A 15593-nucleotide genomic window follows, 5' to 3' on the forward strand; every position below is an offset into this window, starting at 1 on the left:
TGTTTGGGACACATTTAGGTCATGTGATTTCCTTTTGGGATGAATATAATCATGGCTCTGGAGCGAACTCTTTGGACTAACCAATTGAGAAGTAGCTTTCCATGAGTGTTCTGCCATAGTCATTACTAGTCACTGCTTCTTCCCAACGTTCCTGCCAGTAACCTGACTCGCCTGCATGCTTACGGAAAGTGAATGAAAAAGTCAGAGGGCTAGTTCAAAATGTCAAGTGAGTGTTCATGGATCATTTCTTGCCACGTTCTGCTCATTGGGCACACGTATGTGACCTCTCATCCTTCCCAGAGAGACAAGGCTAGATTCACCAGCGTGCATGGCCAGAGCAGCATAAAACGGCCAGAGCGTAGTGGTGAATATGACCTGTTGTGCCCCCTGAGAGCTGAAATCCAAGCCAGATTATGTCCAAAACAAGGGAGATCATCCATACCAAAGATCCGATAGTTCTAGTCCTATGAATGCCTGTTCTGTGCTATTTCGGGGCGAGGAAGAGGAACAGAGAATTGAATGGAAGAAAGGAGTTGAGAAAGAAATAAAGGTGCCATAAAATAGACAGTGATTAGGAAACTGGAGAGAGAAAAGAAACCTCCCCCCCGCCCCAGGCTGAGCCCTGTGGCATGGCAGCAGTGAGGTGCAGAGCTGCCATATGGGGTTTGCGTAGGGTGACCATACGTCTTATTTTGGCCGGAACAGTCCCTTTTTTAAGCCCTGTCCCGGCCATCCCGACTTTTTTTTCCCCAAAAGGAGGCATTTGTCCCGTTTGCTCTTGCTGACTTGATCAACTGGCAAGAGCAAACAGGATAAATGTCCACTTTTGTCAAAAAAGTGGGGTGTGGTGCAGAGGGGGCGAGCAGAGAGAGAGGAGGCAGGGCTGGGGGGGGGAGCAGCATTCCAGCATGTGGGGCCCCCCGCTGGGTTCCAGCAACCGGGCAACAGCCTGGTGTGGGGCTGGGGGGTTTCGAGCGACTGGCAACAGCATGGGGGGGGGCAGGGACTTGGGCAAGCGGTTGGGGATGTCCAGTTCTCTCTTTGGGAAATATGGACACCCTAGGTTTGCGTGCTCACAAGGGACCCTGCTATCCCATCATAGAGGGTTGTTCTCTGCCAGCCCTGCTCTCTAATGCCCTGCCAGCCCTGCTCTCTAGGTTATGAGAAGCGAGTGACTCTTGTCTTCAATAATGACCCACTGCGCAGAAAGGGAAGCAAACACCTCTCAGAACAAAGGGGTGAGCAAAAGGTCGTGCTGAGATGGGGTGGGGGGGGGCATGGTTGAAGCCTCGTCAGTCCGACGCCTGATGTAGGGCTCTCAGGGGACATGGCCGAGATTTCCTCCCTGAATTCCATTTAATTCACCCCGTGGTTCCTGTCCTAACTAAGCTTACATAAGAGTCTCTTCCTCAGCAGGCTCCCTAGAAGCCTAACCTCAGCTCCTAGGAGCCAGCCCAGCTCCTGAGCTCACATTCTTGGCATTTTTCTCTTTCATTTCCTTCTACTCCCTATATATAAAAATTTCTCTCTCCTCTTTCTGGTCCACCCCCATACTCCTGTCAGATGCTTCTCCCCTGGCCCTCTCCCCAGGCGAGAATGTCTGACTGGCTCCCTCCTGCCCACAGTAGGCGCCCAGCGGAATTTTAACTACAATTTCTGTTTCTTTCTTCTCTCATTTATTTTCTTCTTCTCTTAAAACAAAATTCCTTCCCCAAGGTGACATCACTGCCCAAGCATTCCAGCACCTTTAAAAGGACAGTACCCCTCTTTTCCCTCCGCCCTTCTCTTCCCGAAGAGAATCTTTGTCTATTTCCAGGCCTCTTTAAAGAGCTCTTTGCCTCGGACTGTGGCTGCTGGCCCCTTTCCCACTCCCCTCCATGATTAAACATCCCAGCTTAACCCCTCCTCTCCCTCTGGCTGCCAAGCTGGGCCTGGAGCAGCTGAAGTCAACCTTGGCAGCCCAGATGGCAGGGGGGATTAGTGGGGAGAAGCTGGCTCCCTCGATGTGAATCTTCCAGGGGCTCCCTTGGGGCGAGGCACCCTGGCAGCTCTTCTTCTTCCCCCCTTCCCAGCTCCATTGTGCCCCTTCTGTCTCTTCCCCATTGCTCCTCTCTGCCCTTCCAGCTCTCCCGCCCCTTCTTGGATTGGATGCCACTCACCAAGCCCAAAGAGCTTAAGTCTTTTCTACGTGCATATTCTTGGCCATGCTCCCTCACCCTTTGCCACCATGGAACATGGCAGTCAGGGGAATCAGGCAGCTACCCTCAGGTTGCAGAGGGAAGGCCGGTCCTTCCTCACACATCCCTTCTGGACTGAATCAAACCACAGCAGGACAACACCCCTGCCAGCCAAGAACTCTGCAAGGCTCCTCCTGCGGATGCTCTCCACAGCCTCCCGCAGGCCTTTGTATGTATGGGCCGTGTCCTTAGCTCCTTATTCACTCCAAACTGGGCAGGACAAGCCATTGAAAGTTACACGTGCATTGTCCTCAAATGCGAAACGTACAACGAGCTTCTCCCACGTGCCACCCCGACCAGATAGGCCTGTTCCAATTGGTAAGGGGCAACGGCAGCATGGGGCAGGCATGTCTCCCCACCAGCAAGGCCATACCTTGTTTAGGACATCTTTCTGGGAGCCCAGGTAGAGATGAGGCAGGATGCGGGTGGGGCCAACATTGGCCACTGGCAAGCATGGCTGGGAGATGCTCATTGGCAAGATGGCAGCTGGTTTCCCTTCGCAGAGTCCTGGGAAGCAAGATGAGAAGGTGGCAAAGCCCCCTGCAGACAGAAGGAGAAGATTTAGACTATGTAAACTCTCCAGGACAGAGGTGGTCTCTCATTGTGTGTCTGTAAAGTGCCTGGCACAATGGGGTTCTGATCACGGTTAAGGATTCTTGGTGCTAGAATAAAACTGGAAGAAGATACCGATAGTCAATTATAATCAAGCCAGCCCCATAAGAGACTGGTGTTTAACTGATTGTAGGCAACCAAGTAGCTTAATGATGGGCATCAGTGCCAACTTATAGGTAAATGAAATATACCGAAAGTGCAGGGGAGGCTGGGGGGGAGGCAGAACTAAATAACCTATGTTAGAATTTGGCCAGGACCCCAGGGCTAATCCTCTTTCTCGTATAAATACTTCCATGGGATTTTTAGTGACTACAAGTGGTCAGCGCCAGGATTTTAGATCTGATCCAAATGACAGCAACCCCAGCAGTGCAGTGGTTTGCTAGCACTGTACTGGGCAGTGGCTCAAGGGAAGAGAGTCAGCTAGGGAACATGGCAACGGCTCGCTGCAGTACCTAGGTGTTCTTTGGAGGTCTTCAACCTAACCAGTCTGACCCTGCTTAGCTTGCGGTTTTTGACAGGATCAGAGCACAAATAGCTGCAGGCCTTTGTACTTGAGGAGGATCAGCGTCAGAGTCACGCAGTGTTTTAAGTGGCATTTACCCCCCCTCCTCCAAACACACAGTGCCTCCTGTCTCTTTCCTAAATGAATGCCTGCCTGATTATGCAGCCCTGTGTACAGTGCTAATTAGAAAAATGAGTCCGCATGCAGAGGAGGAGTGAGGTGGGCGGCTGGGATGCAGAAAGTATTTGGACAGAGAGGGTGGAATCTGACTTTTTTTAAACAGATTCCTGAGCAATTTTTCATGGTCAGATGTTGCTAAACGTGATAGCAAGAAGGGTCCGATTCACTGCGCCAGCGCAGGCTGCAAACCTGTTTGTGTCTGGTTTGCTCAGACAGCCCCAAACACCAGATTCAGAGGAATAGCTATGGGGTGGCAGAAGCAGGTAGGGGATGACAAGTGAAGCTAGAATTCTGAGAACTCTAGTCCAAATACAGAGCAGCTCTTCTGAGTCCAAAAATCATAGCCATGCTCACACAGAAGGAATGGTGAAACAGGGCACAGAATCTTGTTGCACTTTCCAGCCAGGGATCTCCAAGCGCTGTATGAACCTGTACAAATCCTCACCTCCCCATGCAATTAGGTAACAGCATTAGTTCATTTTGCAGATGGGGATGCTGAGGCTCAGAGAGGTGAAGCGACTTGCCCTAGACCAGTGGCACAGCCAGGAATGGGAACTCAGGTTTCCTGCCTCCACACCTCTGCTAGGCCACAGCATAGCCAAATGCAGGATTTACCGAAAAGAGCACACAACATGGTCCCTCCTTGCACTGCTTTAACTTGTTATACATGCAAGAGACCTGCATTCTTGAGGGAGTTTCTTAACACCCACCGACTCCTTTCTCCACACACAGAGTTAGGCCTAGCAACCCTTAGCGAGAACTACATCTGGTCTAGGTTACCAAGCCGAGCGCTCGTGTCAATACGAAGGGTCCCGAGTGGTGTACGTCCCCACTCTGTGCTTTTGATACTAGGGACTATAGATAGTGTAATACAGACTGGGAGTTTCACAGAGGCTGAACAAAGTTCCTGACTCCCATTGACTTTCAGAGAAATCTGGATGTCTAAAATAGGGTGACCAGATGTCCCGATTTGATAGGGACAGTCCCGAATTTGGGGGCTTTTTCTTATATAGGCATCTATTACCCCCCACCCCGTGTCCTGATTTTTCACACTTGCTATCTAGTCACCCTAGTCTAAATCCATTAGGTCTCACTGAAGCTCCCAGCCATTGTTTCTATAGGGACTGGTTCTGTTTCTATAGAGACGAGTTCAGGTAAAATAAGAATCCCTGCCCTTGAATCCAGCCCATCTCCATAACTGAACTAAAACATCTATTGAAGTTCACTTAACGACCTTCCACCCAACCCCTCCCCCTCTAGGGGGATGGAAGAGGCTGAAACATGGCCCTCCTCCCCCAGGTCATACTCAGCAGGGTCCTGCCAACTTCACAGCAAACCCCCCTGAGAATCCCCATCCTTACCTTACTGGATCCCAATGTGGGGCTCTGATGAGTCCTGACTAGTGCTGAAACCAAATTTCCAGTGCTCTGGGGTAAAGTGGGGGAGGGGTTGACACAATGGTCTCTGCAGATAGCAGCAGCAGCCAGGTCTCATAGACTGAATGCCCAAGTCCTGGGCCCTATCTCTGCTCAGATGGGGAAGAGGTCCTCAGTCCTCCAAACAAGGGAGATGCCTCATCTTCCATGCCATGGGAACCCCAAGCTGCTTTGGACAGACACCAACCCCCTTGCCATTGGCCCTCACTTTGAGTCCTTTGAAGAACAATGCCTTTTCCCAACACAGCCACATAGCAGGCAGCCCAGTTGTACTTGCCCAAGGAAGCCGCTATATTGGAAGAGAAATTGATCTCCAACCTGCAATATCTCCCCTCTGGCCACTTAAGCTTCCCTGTGTTGCTGGCACTTATCACCAAGAACAGCTACCAAGACTTTGGAGACTTGGGATATGAAGAGTTAAAGAAAGCACCTTCCAACACTTCCTCCTCCCCGGTTCTTTCATACATGACATCACCCCCCTCAATTGGGATATTAAATCAGAGTGAAAGAAAGACGCTCGGCACAGGTGCACACAAGCTTTGGTTACTCCCACTCCCTCCCTGGCCACATCAATCTCACCAGGAAGCATAAATCATGAGGCAGAGTGGGATTTGAGTGCAAAGAGTCCACATCTGGAGACTGCAGAAGAGGTTCAGTGGACAATGCAGCACAATGGGCAGCCAGGCAGAAGGGCTACCTGTTGCTCCCTCCCAGAGAGACCTTTCCTTCTATCAGTCATCAGTGCCAAGGGAAGGAAAACAACCGATCTCCTGTATTTTCATTTGGAGGGTGAATGTGTGGGGAGGTCTAGTCTTGCAATGAATGCGTAGCCGTACCAGGGCCAGGCTTGGGCCCATAATCCTTTGTTCACTCAAAAGGCTTAGGAAGTCTTAATAGCACAGAAACGGGTGTTTTTCATCCTGGAGCAAGGTGTGCGCCCTTCCCCCTGGAGTATAGGTTGGGAATCAATGCCTGCCTCCCCGCCCCCGGCCCCTCTACTTTGCTCATGTTCATTATTGGCCTATACAACTCAAAACTCTCTTTAGGAGCCAGGAGCGTTCGAGGTGACATCATAGCTAAAGCAGGCTGGCACTTGCTGGCTGGCACTCTCCTAGCAATGCTCCCCCTCCTCTTGCCCCCGCCAGCACTTGCCTGCCTGCAGATCCTTTGCTGGCTCTGCTGGGGAAAGCACAGGCAAGTGACACAGGGGGCTGGGAAGCGTGCACGGGGAGATTCACTGAAAGGGACAGAGTCACCCTTGCCTCAAGTTTGTATGCCCCAACCACCTCTAGGGAGGAGACATGCTCCCTATATGGCCCACAACAAAGCACCTAAGCACATGCTTAACTTTAAGAACGCGAGTCATCCCATTGAAGTCATTTAAACTACTCTTGTGCTTCACTTTAACATCACGCTTACGTGCTTTGCTTGACAGAGTCCTAGCTGAGCAAAACTTTTACCATTTTCTGCTCTGTCCCTTCATAAACCTCTTTCCACATAAACCTTAGTTCCTCCCAAACATCATTGCTCACAGCTATTGAGCAATCCCAGGGTTTGAAAGGGAACTGGGGAGACAGCCTTGAGCTGAGGACATCAGGCCCCAACACCTCTGAACTTTCAGGGATACAAAACCCAGCCTTAGAACGTGCAGCTACAGCAAGTCTTAAGTTTTTGGAAAGCAAAGCAGCTTCTTAAAATCACCCCAAAGGCAGTAACTGTCCCTGGCAGCATTCCAAGCAATACTTGGGCTTTCCCTTACCTACACAATACACCATGTTTTAGCGTTAATTCAGAACAAGAGGGGGCCGTTCTAGTCTTTTATTTGTAATGCTAACACTTCCCTGGGGCTGGCAGTGGGATTCTCCTGGCACGCATGGAACGAAGAGTGGGGGTGAGAATCTGTATTTGGGGTGGAGTGGGTGGAAAGAGATCTCAGGTTTCTTCTGGATGCTCCCTCAAGCAGGAGCACTGGCTGAGGCTCTTGGATAAGGAGCTGGTCCCTTGCAATGCACAGAACCTTATCCTTGGCCTGGACTCCAGCATTCCTGAGGGCTTTAGAAAACATTCCCTACTAAATCCAATGTTTTCCTGGCTTCTAGAGTTACCTACATCATGCGAGGGTGGAGTCCAAGCGAACAGAGAGATGTGTGTGGATGTGGGGCCCGAGGCTAGGAGAAGTGCTGACACCTGCTACTCCCACTGAAGCGGAGGAGAGAAAATTACAAGAGGTGAGCGCATCACAGGATCAAGACTCTGGTGGGACTCTCCACCTATCCCCAGGCTTCATGGATCAGTCAGTCTCTCTGAAGTAAGAAAAACCCTTAGTGCCTTCTACCTCAGGCTCTCAAAGAACTTTACAGACAGCAAGGACTGTAGCACCACTGGCATATATAGAATTGTTATTGTTTCCATTTAGCAGATGGGGAAACAGAGGCACAGAGTGCCTAAGTGACTTGCTCAAGGTCACACAGCAAGTCTGGGAACAGAACCCTGGTCTCCTGCCTCCCAGTCCTGTGCTTTCACTACTAGGCCCTGCTGCCTCCCTCCCTTTGTAAAACTACCCAAGCGTCCCTGTAAGAGGCTTTTCTCAGTGCTCTAGACACTTTGCTGCTGGTGACAGGAGTCGTGTTCACCCAGGGACGCAGCATGGAGCACTTACCTATTGTACACTGAAAGGAAAGAAGCTATTTCTTACTTCTATCCCCTCTCTTCTTCCCCTACCCTACATCCCAGACTCTCAACCCCCTCCCCCTGCCGCTTCCTCCGGCCCCAGATTGTCACAGAGGATATCAGTGACAACCGCTCATTAAAAACTACTTTCACTGGGAAAACTGGGAAAGTTCAAGGGTGAGGGCAGTGGGCCTTGGAGTTCTTTAAAAGCCCAGACATTTGTCAGAGAAAGCAGCTGCCGTTCCCTTTGAGCTGTAACATCTTCTCATACCACCTGGCCTGCTGATAGATTGCGGAGAATCATGAGAGCTTCCCTCCTGGGATGACAGGCCAGTGATAAATACAACAGTCAGAGGGTTACAGAGAGAACAAGGAGCCCTGTACAATCATCTCACTACACGCCTGGATAATTAAGAGCCAATGTACAAAGCACATCTCAAACACCAAGACAAAAATAGATGCACACTCGTAATGGTGCTTAGCTACTTTGTGCCACCATCACAGGGGAAGAAAATGCACCCACAGACATGGCCTAGGAAAGAGATAATTATAGGTGAGAGTCTCCATAATCACTGCTGAATAATTATCAAACCTGGGATCTCTGGATTTGAAAGAAGAAGCTGCCTCCATTGCCTGCGCTAGGAGGCAGTAGCAGACTTAAGCTTCACAAGTGGTCTAGTGACTGTCCTCAGCTGGCACAAACTGGTGTCACTCTCCTGAAGTCAATGGAGAGTATTTACACCAGCTGAAGATCTGGCCCATGATTTGAACAGTCATAGAAATAACAGTCAGAGGACTTTTCTCTAGACACCCCCACACATCAACAATGCCCACGGTGTTCTAGATCATGTCCAAGAATTTTGGGACAGTACAAACCTATTGGGCCATCCAATCCATCTCTCTGCCAGGGCAGGACTGCCCCCGATGGTGTGTTCTATATGACCCTGTGCAAACTGTAGCAAGTTCTAGGTGAAGGTAAGAGCAGAGTCCTATTGTTTCTCCTCCTGGGTGGTAAACCCCAGCTTTGTGGATATATACATCCATAAAGGGAAGAATATTGTAGAGTATTAAGACCAGTAATAGACTCCAGTGCAGCAGAACAAGAGACATCCCCTGCTGTCCTCATTCACACTCAGCCAGGCAGCACAGACCCACTCCATTGCCGCTCTCACTATGATCACAGGAAAAGCCAGCAGTTGGGAAAGCAGCTGCGAGGGCAGGGGGAAGGGGACTTTGATAAAAGGTATGCATTCAGAATCAAAAGTTACCAGCGTTTGCCTTCACAAGGGAGGACGGGGAGAGAGGGAAATGTGATCCTCATTCTCCTCTAGGGATTAAAGGGCTTAGAAAACCCTTTGCGATATGAAGGCAAGGCAGGGAAATGTGGGGAAGTACTGAAGTGAGATCAAAGGGGACGTGTGGCATGTTAAACAGGGCAATCCGCATCCTCCACTGTTAGAACCAGGGGGACATTCCACTCAGGCTTATGGGACCGTGTTGGGCCGAGCCAGCTGTGATGCTTTGCTGCTCCAGTCAGGTTTCCTTGCAGGCTGGAAACAACACACGATGCCATGGAGCGCACAGAGAGAGTAACGGGGTCATCTTGGCTTGAAAACCTGTTAACCTGTTGTTTTGAGGGCTCCACGCTCCCCTTTTATTTCCAGCCACATGGGCTCACCCCTCCAAGTCTCCACTGAAACATCATGCCTATCTGTGCCACAGGGGCCTTGGTCCTGCTCCTATCGGAATAAAAGGGAAAACTCCCACTGACTTCAACAGGGAAGGATTAGGCTTTATATAAACAACCCCACTCCCGCAGTAACAAGCACCAAAGCGATGCTCTAGTGCAGAGACAGCGCTTTGCTCCTGGAGGTGCTCTCTGGCAGTCTCCAGCTCCCACGGGTGCCTCTGATGCACTGGTGCACGTGCTTTCCACAAACAACCCTCTCCCCTGGAGAGCATAAGGGCAGTCTGTGGTAAGCCATATTGGACAGCAGAAAAGTGTCCCATGTACTCACCCCTCCCTTTTTTTTGTGCACGCAACACGGGCCCTCTGGAATGGGCCCGGGAAGGAGGGTTGCACTTTCACACCAGCAAGAGCAGAGCTGTCCTTAGCAGAGAAGAGGAGGGGGACGGAGGCACAGCCACAGAGCGACAGCCTCCATTTGAGCTAGCTGGCTCACGGGCCATTCTGCCCCATCTTCCTCTGCCTCCAGGGGCAGCCTGGGAGCAGCCAGTAGACACCGGAGTTTCGGTCTAGCGACAAGTTATGGCTGGTCCCCATCTTTCCAATAACTGCTGTTTAACGGCAGTGGCTGCTGTAATAGCATTCCTGGTATGACTGATGTCGGGTACCTGAGCCTGCACTGCAGCCTGAAACCCCACCTTTTGGTATGACCTAGAGCGGCACAGGACCTACGCCTGGGAGACAAAAGGTGCCTCTGCCTGGAGGTGCTAAAGCGCATCCGCTCTAGGGTGAGACAGTCCCTGCCCCCCCAACATCTCTGTGCCTTTGAGGGGGAGAGTCACAGTAGACTCCTCCCTCCCTGCACGTTGGTGTCAGTAAATGCAGGCAGTGGGCTCAGGATTCAGAGATGCTCCCTGATGAGCATGTAGAAAAGGTGCAGCAGTTTCACACAAGTCAGGTACGGCCTTATGAACACTAGTCTCATGTTGCTCCTGCACAGCCCAGCCAGGGCTGGCTCTCACTCCTGGATTACATAAAGCCATCTGCTTCCAGATCGCCTGCCCCTCGATAGGAAACAGCTCTTCATGCTGGTCCCTCTGTGATATCGCCATTTAAAACCTCCGTGCTCATAACTGTGCCTGGGGTTCCCAAGCTGCTTGGCGGTGCCAGCAGTGAATCCACAGCCTTCGACGTGCCTGGGGATATTCATTACAGGCGTTTAAACAGCTGGAAGCATTCTTGTCTTTGAATAACAGAGATGTCACTTTCCTCCTTAAGGGTCAAGGCCTCAATTCAGCAAGATATTTAAACACATGCCTAAGTGAAAGGACGAGTCCCACTGAAGTCAATGAGAGATGCTTAAAGTTAGGCATGTGCTTAAGTACCTTGCTGAATTGGGGCACAAACCCTGTAGTCCTCACGTGGGCAGCGAGTCAATGAGAGAGTAAAGAACTGAGAACTGCAGGATCTGGCCCCTAAAAAAATACCAGACCTTTGTTTCTTATTCAGTCTCAGCTAAACCTACCTTGTTCTTCTAGTCAGTGACATGACTGAACACGCTGGCCAAGATTCCTTTGAATCAGGGCAGAAAAAGGGAGAAAAGCACATAGAGCAGAGGGGCTGGACAAGGACAGCTGCCTTCAGATACCAAAGCAGCATCATTTCCTCGGCCTCTGGGAAAATCCCTCACTGCAGCATCCCTCCCCTGGCTCCTACCTCATTGTTTTGCTTGGGGGTGGCCCATTCATGCCAGCTGCTGAGTGAGATGATGAAAGGGCCTTTACTAACACCCTTACTCATCACCCTTTGGAAATTTTCTTGGTGTGGGTCAGGGCCTCCTGCTCTCTGGGAAGTTTTAGATTTCCCCTTCGCCCCGCCATCCTCATTAGTTTTCCATTGGACGAGGTTCCACGTTTAGCCCTTTTGTTTTTGCACAATGACCGTCTCAATGCATAAGAACAACCCCCACCCCACCAAGCTTTCTGCTGAAATAAGTGTTACAGGACAGGGGGTGGGGGGTAATAGGAGCCTGTATAAGAAAAAAGACCCCAAAATCGGGACTGTCCCTATAAAATCAGGATGTCTGGTCACCCTAGCTGGAGGAGCAAGTATCAATGCTGGTCAGGACCCAGCACTGCAATAGCAGGAGAGGCTGCAGGTCAGGACTGAGGTGTATGGGCACCTGTGTGGGAAATTTGTGGCTTTCTGTCATCTTCTCTGTAATTAAGAAATGAGTTCTGGTTTCCCTTCTTCCCAACTAACTAAAGATCCTGCCCTCCTCAGAGTCAGGTCAACTCGCCCTCTGCTGGACAATGCCTACATACGTCTCCAATATTCCTTTTTGTACAAGACATCACCAGAATTCCCAGAGCATTCCAGATGTGGCCTCAGTTTCCTTATAAAAGGGCTAAATTAGAAGATCCCCACAGCTGTGTTTGCTGGCTCCCCAGACCCTCCTTCTGCTCTGTGTTTTATGGCCTACGAGGATATATTCTCTATTCAGGTTCTTCCACTCCCTCCAACCTTATCATACTGGAGAGAAGCATACATCTACCCTCGCTGCTCCTACTCACGCTGAATCTCACAGTGTTGTATGGACTGACCTCTCTCTTTATACCCTCCCTCTCCCTTAGTTTGGCACCATCAGGAGATTTCAACCTCCCATTGCAGGTTCTTTCCTCCAGGCTGTTGGTATGAGAAGCAGATGAACTAGCGCCCCATTACTGATCCATATACATTCCCCACTAGTCACTTCCTTCCCTCCCAAACTGCTTCCACCCACCAACCTCGAGCCTCCTTTGGCGGTCCTGGCCAATACTTATTCTTGATTTTATGCCAGCAGTTGTTGACCTCGTAGATTCATCCTACAAGCCTAAAGACCGGGTAAGCCTTGTTGCCTGCTCCTCCCCTCGTCTTGCCAACTGGGTTTTTGGTACTTCCTTAAAAAAAGAAAGAAACCCACAGTTCCAGCCCCCAAAGTTGCTTGTCCTGATTTTCCTCTGGTGACTGCGCATGCTCCGGACCAGCTTGACTTGTTCTAAGTAAAGAAGAATGTGTCATTTCCACGACTGACCTATTACTAATTACACCATCACTGGGTTATGTGGCTCACGCCACAAAAACATGTCAAGCTCATTTAGCAGATTCCCATTTTAAGGGATGACGATGGGGGGGGGGGGGAAGAGTTGCTTGATTAAACCATTTGGTAAACTAGGTCATTTGAGGCTAGGCATATTTTAAGCCGCTCTATTTAATTTCACCCTTTCCTCCTCTCACCCTAGTGCTGTAGAGCTAAGACACTGCAAAAGCCCTTTTTTAAGAAGGCACTTGCAAGAGGGGAATTTAGTGATCGTCTCAGTGGGGAGAAGTGAAACAGCAGCAGGAGCTATTTGGTTGGTTAGAGGCGGGCTGAAGCAGTGTCACTTTCTTAATATTGTTTCTTTGAACACCCTGTCCCCAATCATCACTTTCTTCTGGGGGAAATGCCTCCCTTTGGCCCCCACCCCATGTCCTTTGCACATGGGGACAAATGACAATTGCCTCACTGGTACCTAGCAGCCCAGCAACCAATGCATGATACTGCTTAATGCCTGGAGTTGCAGAATATACCATCTCCTCTGTGTCCTCCTGCCCTGGAGGAGTGCAAGTATGGCTACATAAGGACAGAGCCCCCCACCTTCCTCCTGGGAGTGTTCTCTTCCACTCCTGCTTAGCCACTCCAAACTTGCAGGATTTAGTCCCAGCTTAGCTAGTCCCACTAAACAAGCAGCACTCCTGGTTTCTAGATGGGAGCCCAAGCAAGTCACAGGGGGAAACCCAGCTGACACCACCTCCTAATGCCAGTCTCATCTTTCCCTTTCCCCTTGCAGTCAACAGCAGAACCTCACCTGCCATGCTCTGCAGCGAAAAATCTCATTTCTTCCTTTGCTACCCCCCCGCGTCCCCTGGAGGGACAGGCCAGATGCCCCCCCAAAAGCTTCCTGAAATTGCAAAAGTTGAAAATTGCTAGTATTCCCCCCCATCCAAAAATGCTCCCTGGATCCCTGGATCCTCATGCCTGCAAGATGCCAGCTGCCCGACACCTTTACATTGCCTGCACATCAGCAGTTCTGCAAAGACAGCCTCTTACAGCATGGGTCAGGCTCAACAAACAGCACTCCCGGCACCTAAAGAAAAGGAGCTGGCCAACAAACCTCGCATGTCCCTGCTCTCCTTCATCCTCCGCACCCTGATTTTCAGCTTCATCTGCCCCTCATGCATGTCCATCCAGAACTGGTCCTCGGAGGGTGTAATCATAACATCCAGAGGCATCCAGGCAGCTGGGCTGCGTCTCACAGAGGCACTGCTTGCCCTAGCAAAACAACAGCTGGCAGGCAAAAAAAAAAAAGCCCAAACTCGCCGCCCAAATCCAGGGTCCAGCAGGAATTAAAATAAAGGGGGGGGGGGGGAGAAAAATGGGGACGAGAGAGACACTAACACCCTTTTCCAGCACTAGAGCTTCTTTTCTATCCTCTCTCTCCCTGCGTGTGTGCGCAACTCCAGCTCCCGCGAGCCTGAATGAGCTCAGCACATGAGCAACAACCCTGCTGATCATAGCTAAGGGGTCAGGCATGCAACCGCATTCCTTACTCAGCACACAGACACGCAGTTTAACTCATAGGCTACACCACTGACACATGCTTCACTCAGCTGCTTAAAGGGGCAACATCCCATTTTTTCCCCCATTGACCTTGCTTGCTCTCCGAAATAATTGCTCCCTGAACGCCTGCAGGGGACGGTCAGCTCCCTGAAGGCAAGAGGAGCTGCAGCAAACAGACCTTTGTTCCACCTGAAATGAGCGTGATTTACTTTGATGAGTTAATAGTTGTACAGTGAGTTGAAGGTAGAAAGCTCTGTACTGTCTATCTAATGCAATTATCCAGGGTCCATCGCCATGGTACCTAAGCACTAACACACATGTTAAGTACAGTGTTTTTATGATTCTGGATGGAGCACAGCAAACCTTTCCCCATCACCCGGTGTTCTCAGTGGTAGACACAACGAGGAGACTGGCTTGTTTCTTTTTAACTCGTTGATGTTCTTTTTCATTGAAACCTGAGAGCAGAAGGTTTTTCTTGAGAAAAGGAACTGGGGGGATGGGAGGAATAATCTGGCAGACACTTAGGCTGCAGGTGAGGGTTGCTGGGACGCAATAATAAGGGAAGAATGGTCCAGCAGTTAGGGCACTCACCTAGAATTTGGGAGACCTGGGTTTGAGTCCAAGCTCTGCCATGGACTGTCTGTGTGACATTGGGGAAGTCACTTAGTCTCTCTGTGCCTCAGCTCCCCATCTGCAAAATGGGGCTAACAGCACAACTCTACTTCACAGGGGCGTTATGGGGATAACCCCAATAAAGATTGGGTGGTGCTCAAATACTGCAGTGAGGTGGGCCATATAAGTACTGTAGAAAGAGCATGGAAAAGGGGTTGATCTGGGATTGGTGGCTACACTGGATTTAAGTGGCGAGTCAGGACACCCTGACTGATTTTGAAGAGGAAGAACAGGAGGTGGGGCTGGAGTTTGAGGATCTGGTGGATCTGAGTCTTGTTCAGTCTTACTGCACCCCTAACCTCAGCACTTGGTGTAACTGCTTACCACTATACACAGAGTTCTACCTGCTTCCTCTGTCAGAAAACCCTAGGGGTCAGAGAAATCAGCAGGAAAGATTCTAAATGATTCTGTGGGCAGTGTTGTTGTAGCTGTACTGGTCCCAGGATACAAGAGACACCGCTGATGAGGGAATATCTTTTATTGGTGTTAATGAGCCAATTCACCTTGAATGGCCTCTTAAAACATGTGTTAACTGCTTATGCTCAATAATCTGTTCCACCTTGTATTGAGCTGGGACACTGAGTGTTTCCCAGACCTGAAGAAGAGCTTCTGTGGAGCTCAAAAGCCAGATATACACTATAAACGTTCATTGGTATAACCACATTGCTCCAGATTTTTCACACCCCTGCGCGACAGTTATACCAACCTAATCCCCAGTGTAGACAGTGCAATGTTGACGGGAGAAGCCAGCCTGTTGCCAGAGCTACTGCCTCTCACACAGGTGGATTAAGTACACCGATGGGAGCTCTCCCGGTGGCCCTAATAGCATCTTCACTGAAGTGCTCCAGCAGCACGGCTGCACTGGCGCAGCGTTTTATGTATAGACCTGCTCTGAATGACTTGCCCAGGGTCACACAGTTCTGTGATGGAGCAAGGACTTGAACCCACTCTCCCAAGC

General features: G+C 50.3%; 1 protein-coding gene across 2 annotated transcripts in view; it reads right to left on the bottom strand.

The window, feature by feature from the left end:
• The window catches only part of DUSP8 (dual specificity phosphatase 8), an 87630-nt gene that overhangs the window by 12211 nt on the left and 59826 nt on the right, over positions 1-15593 (bottom strand). Inside the window, exons 1-2 of one of the 2 annotated variants that reach the window (XM_005307771.4) lie at positions 13518-13892; positions 2611-2777 (exon numbers count right to left, since the gene is read on the bottom strand). In XM_005307771.4, the coding sequence (XP_005307828.1) occupies positions 2611-2777; positions 13518-13635 (285 nt within the window). In that variant the 5' untranslated portion in view covers positions 13636-13892. Of the gene's footprint in view, positions 1-2610; positions 2778-13517; positions 13893-15593 lie in introns of those variants that run through there. The other variant, XM_005307770.4, reaches the window with a different exon arrangement.

The sequence above is a fragment of the Chrysemys picta genome, chromosome 4 (genome assembly GCF_011386835.1).
Source record: "Chrysemys picta bellii isolate R12L10 chromosome 4, ASM1138683v2, whole genome shotgun sequence".
Lineage (NCBI taxonomy): Eukaryota > Metazoa > Chordata > Testudines > Emydidae > Chrysemys > Chrysemys picta.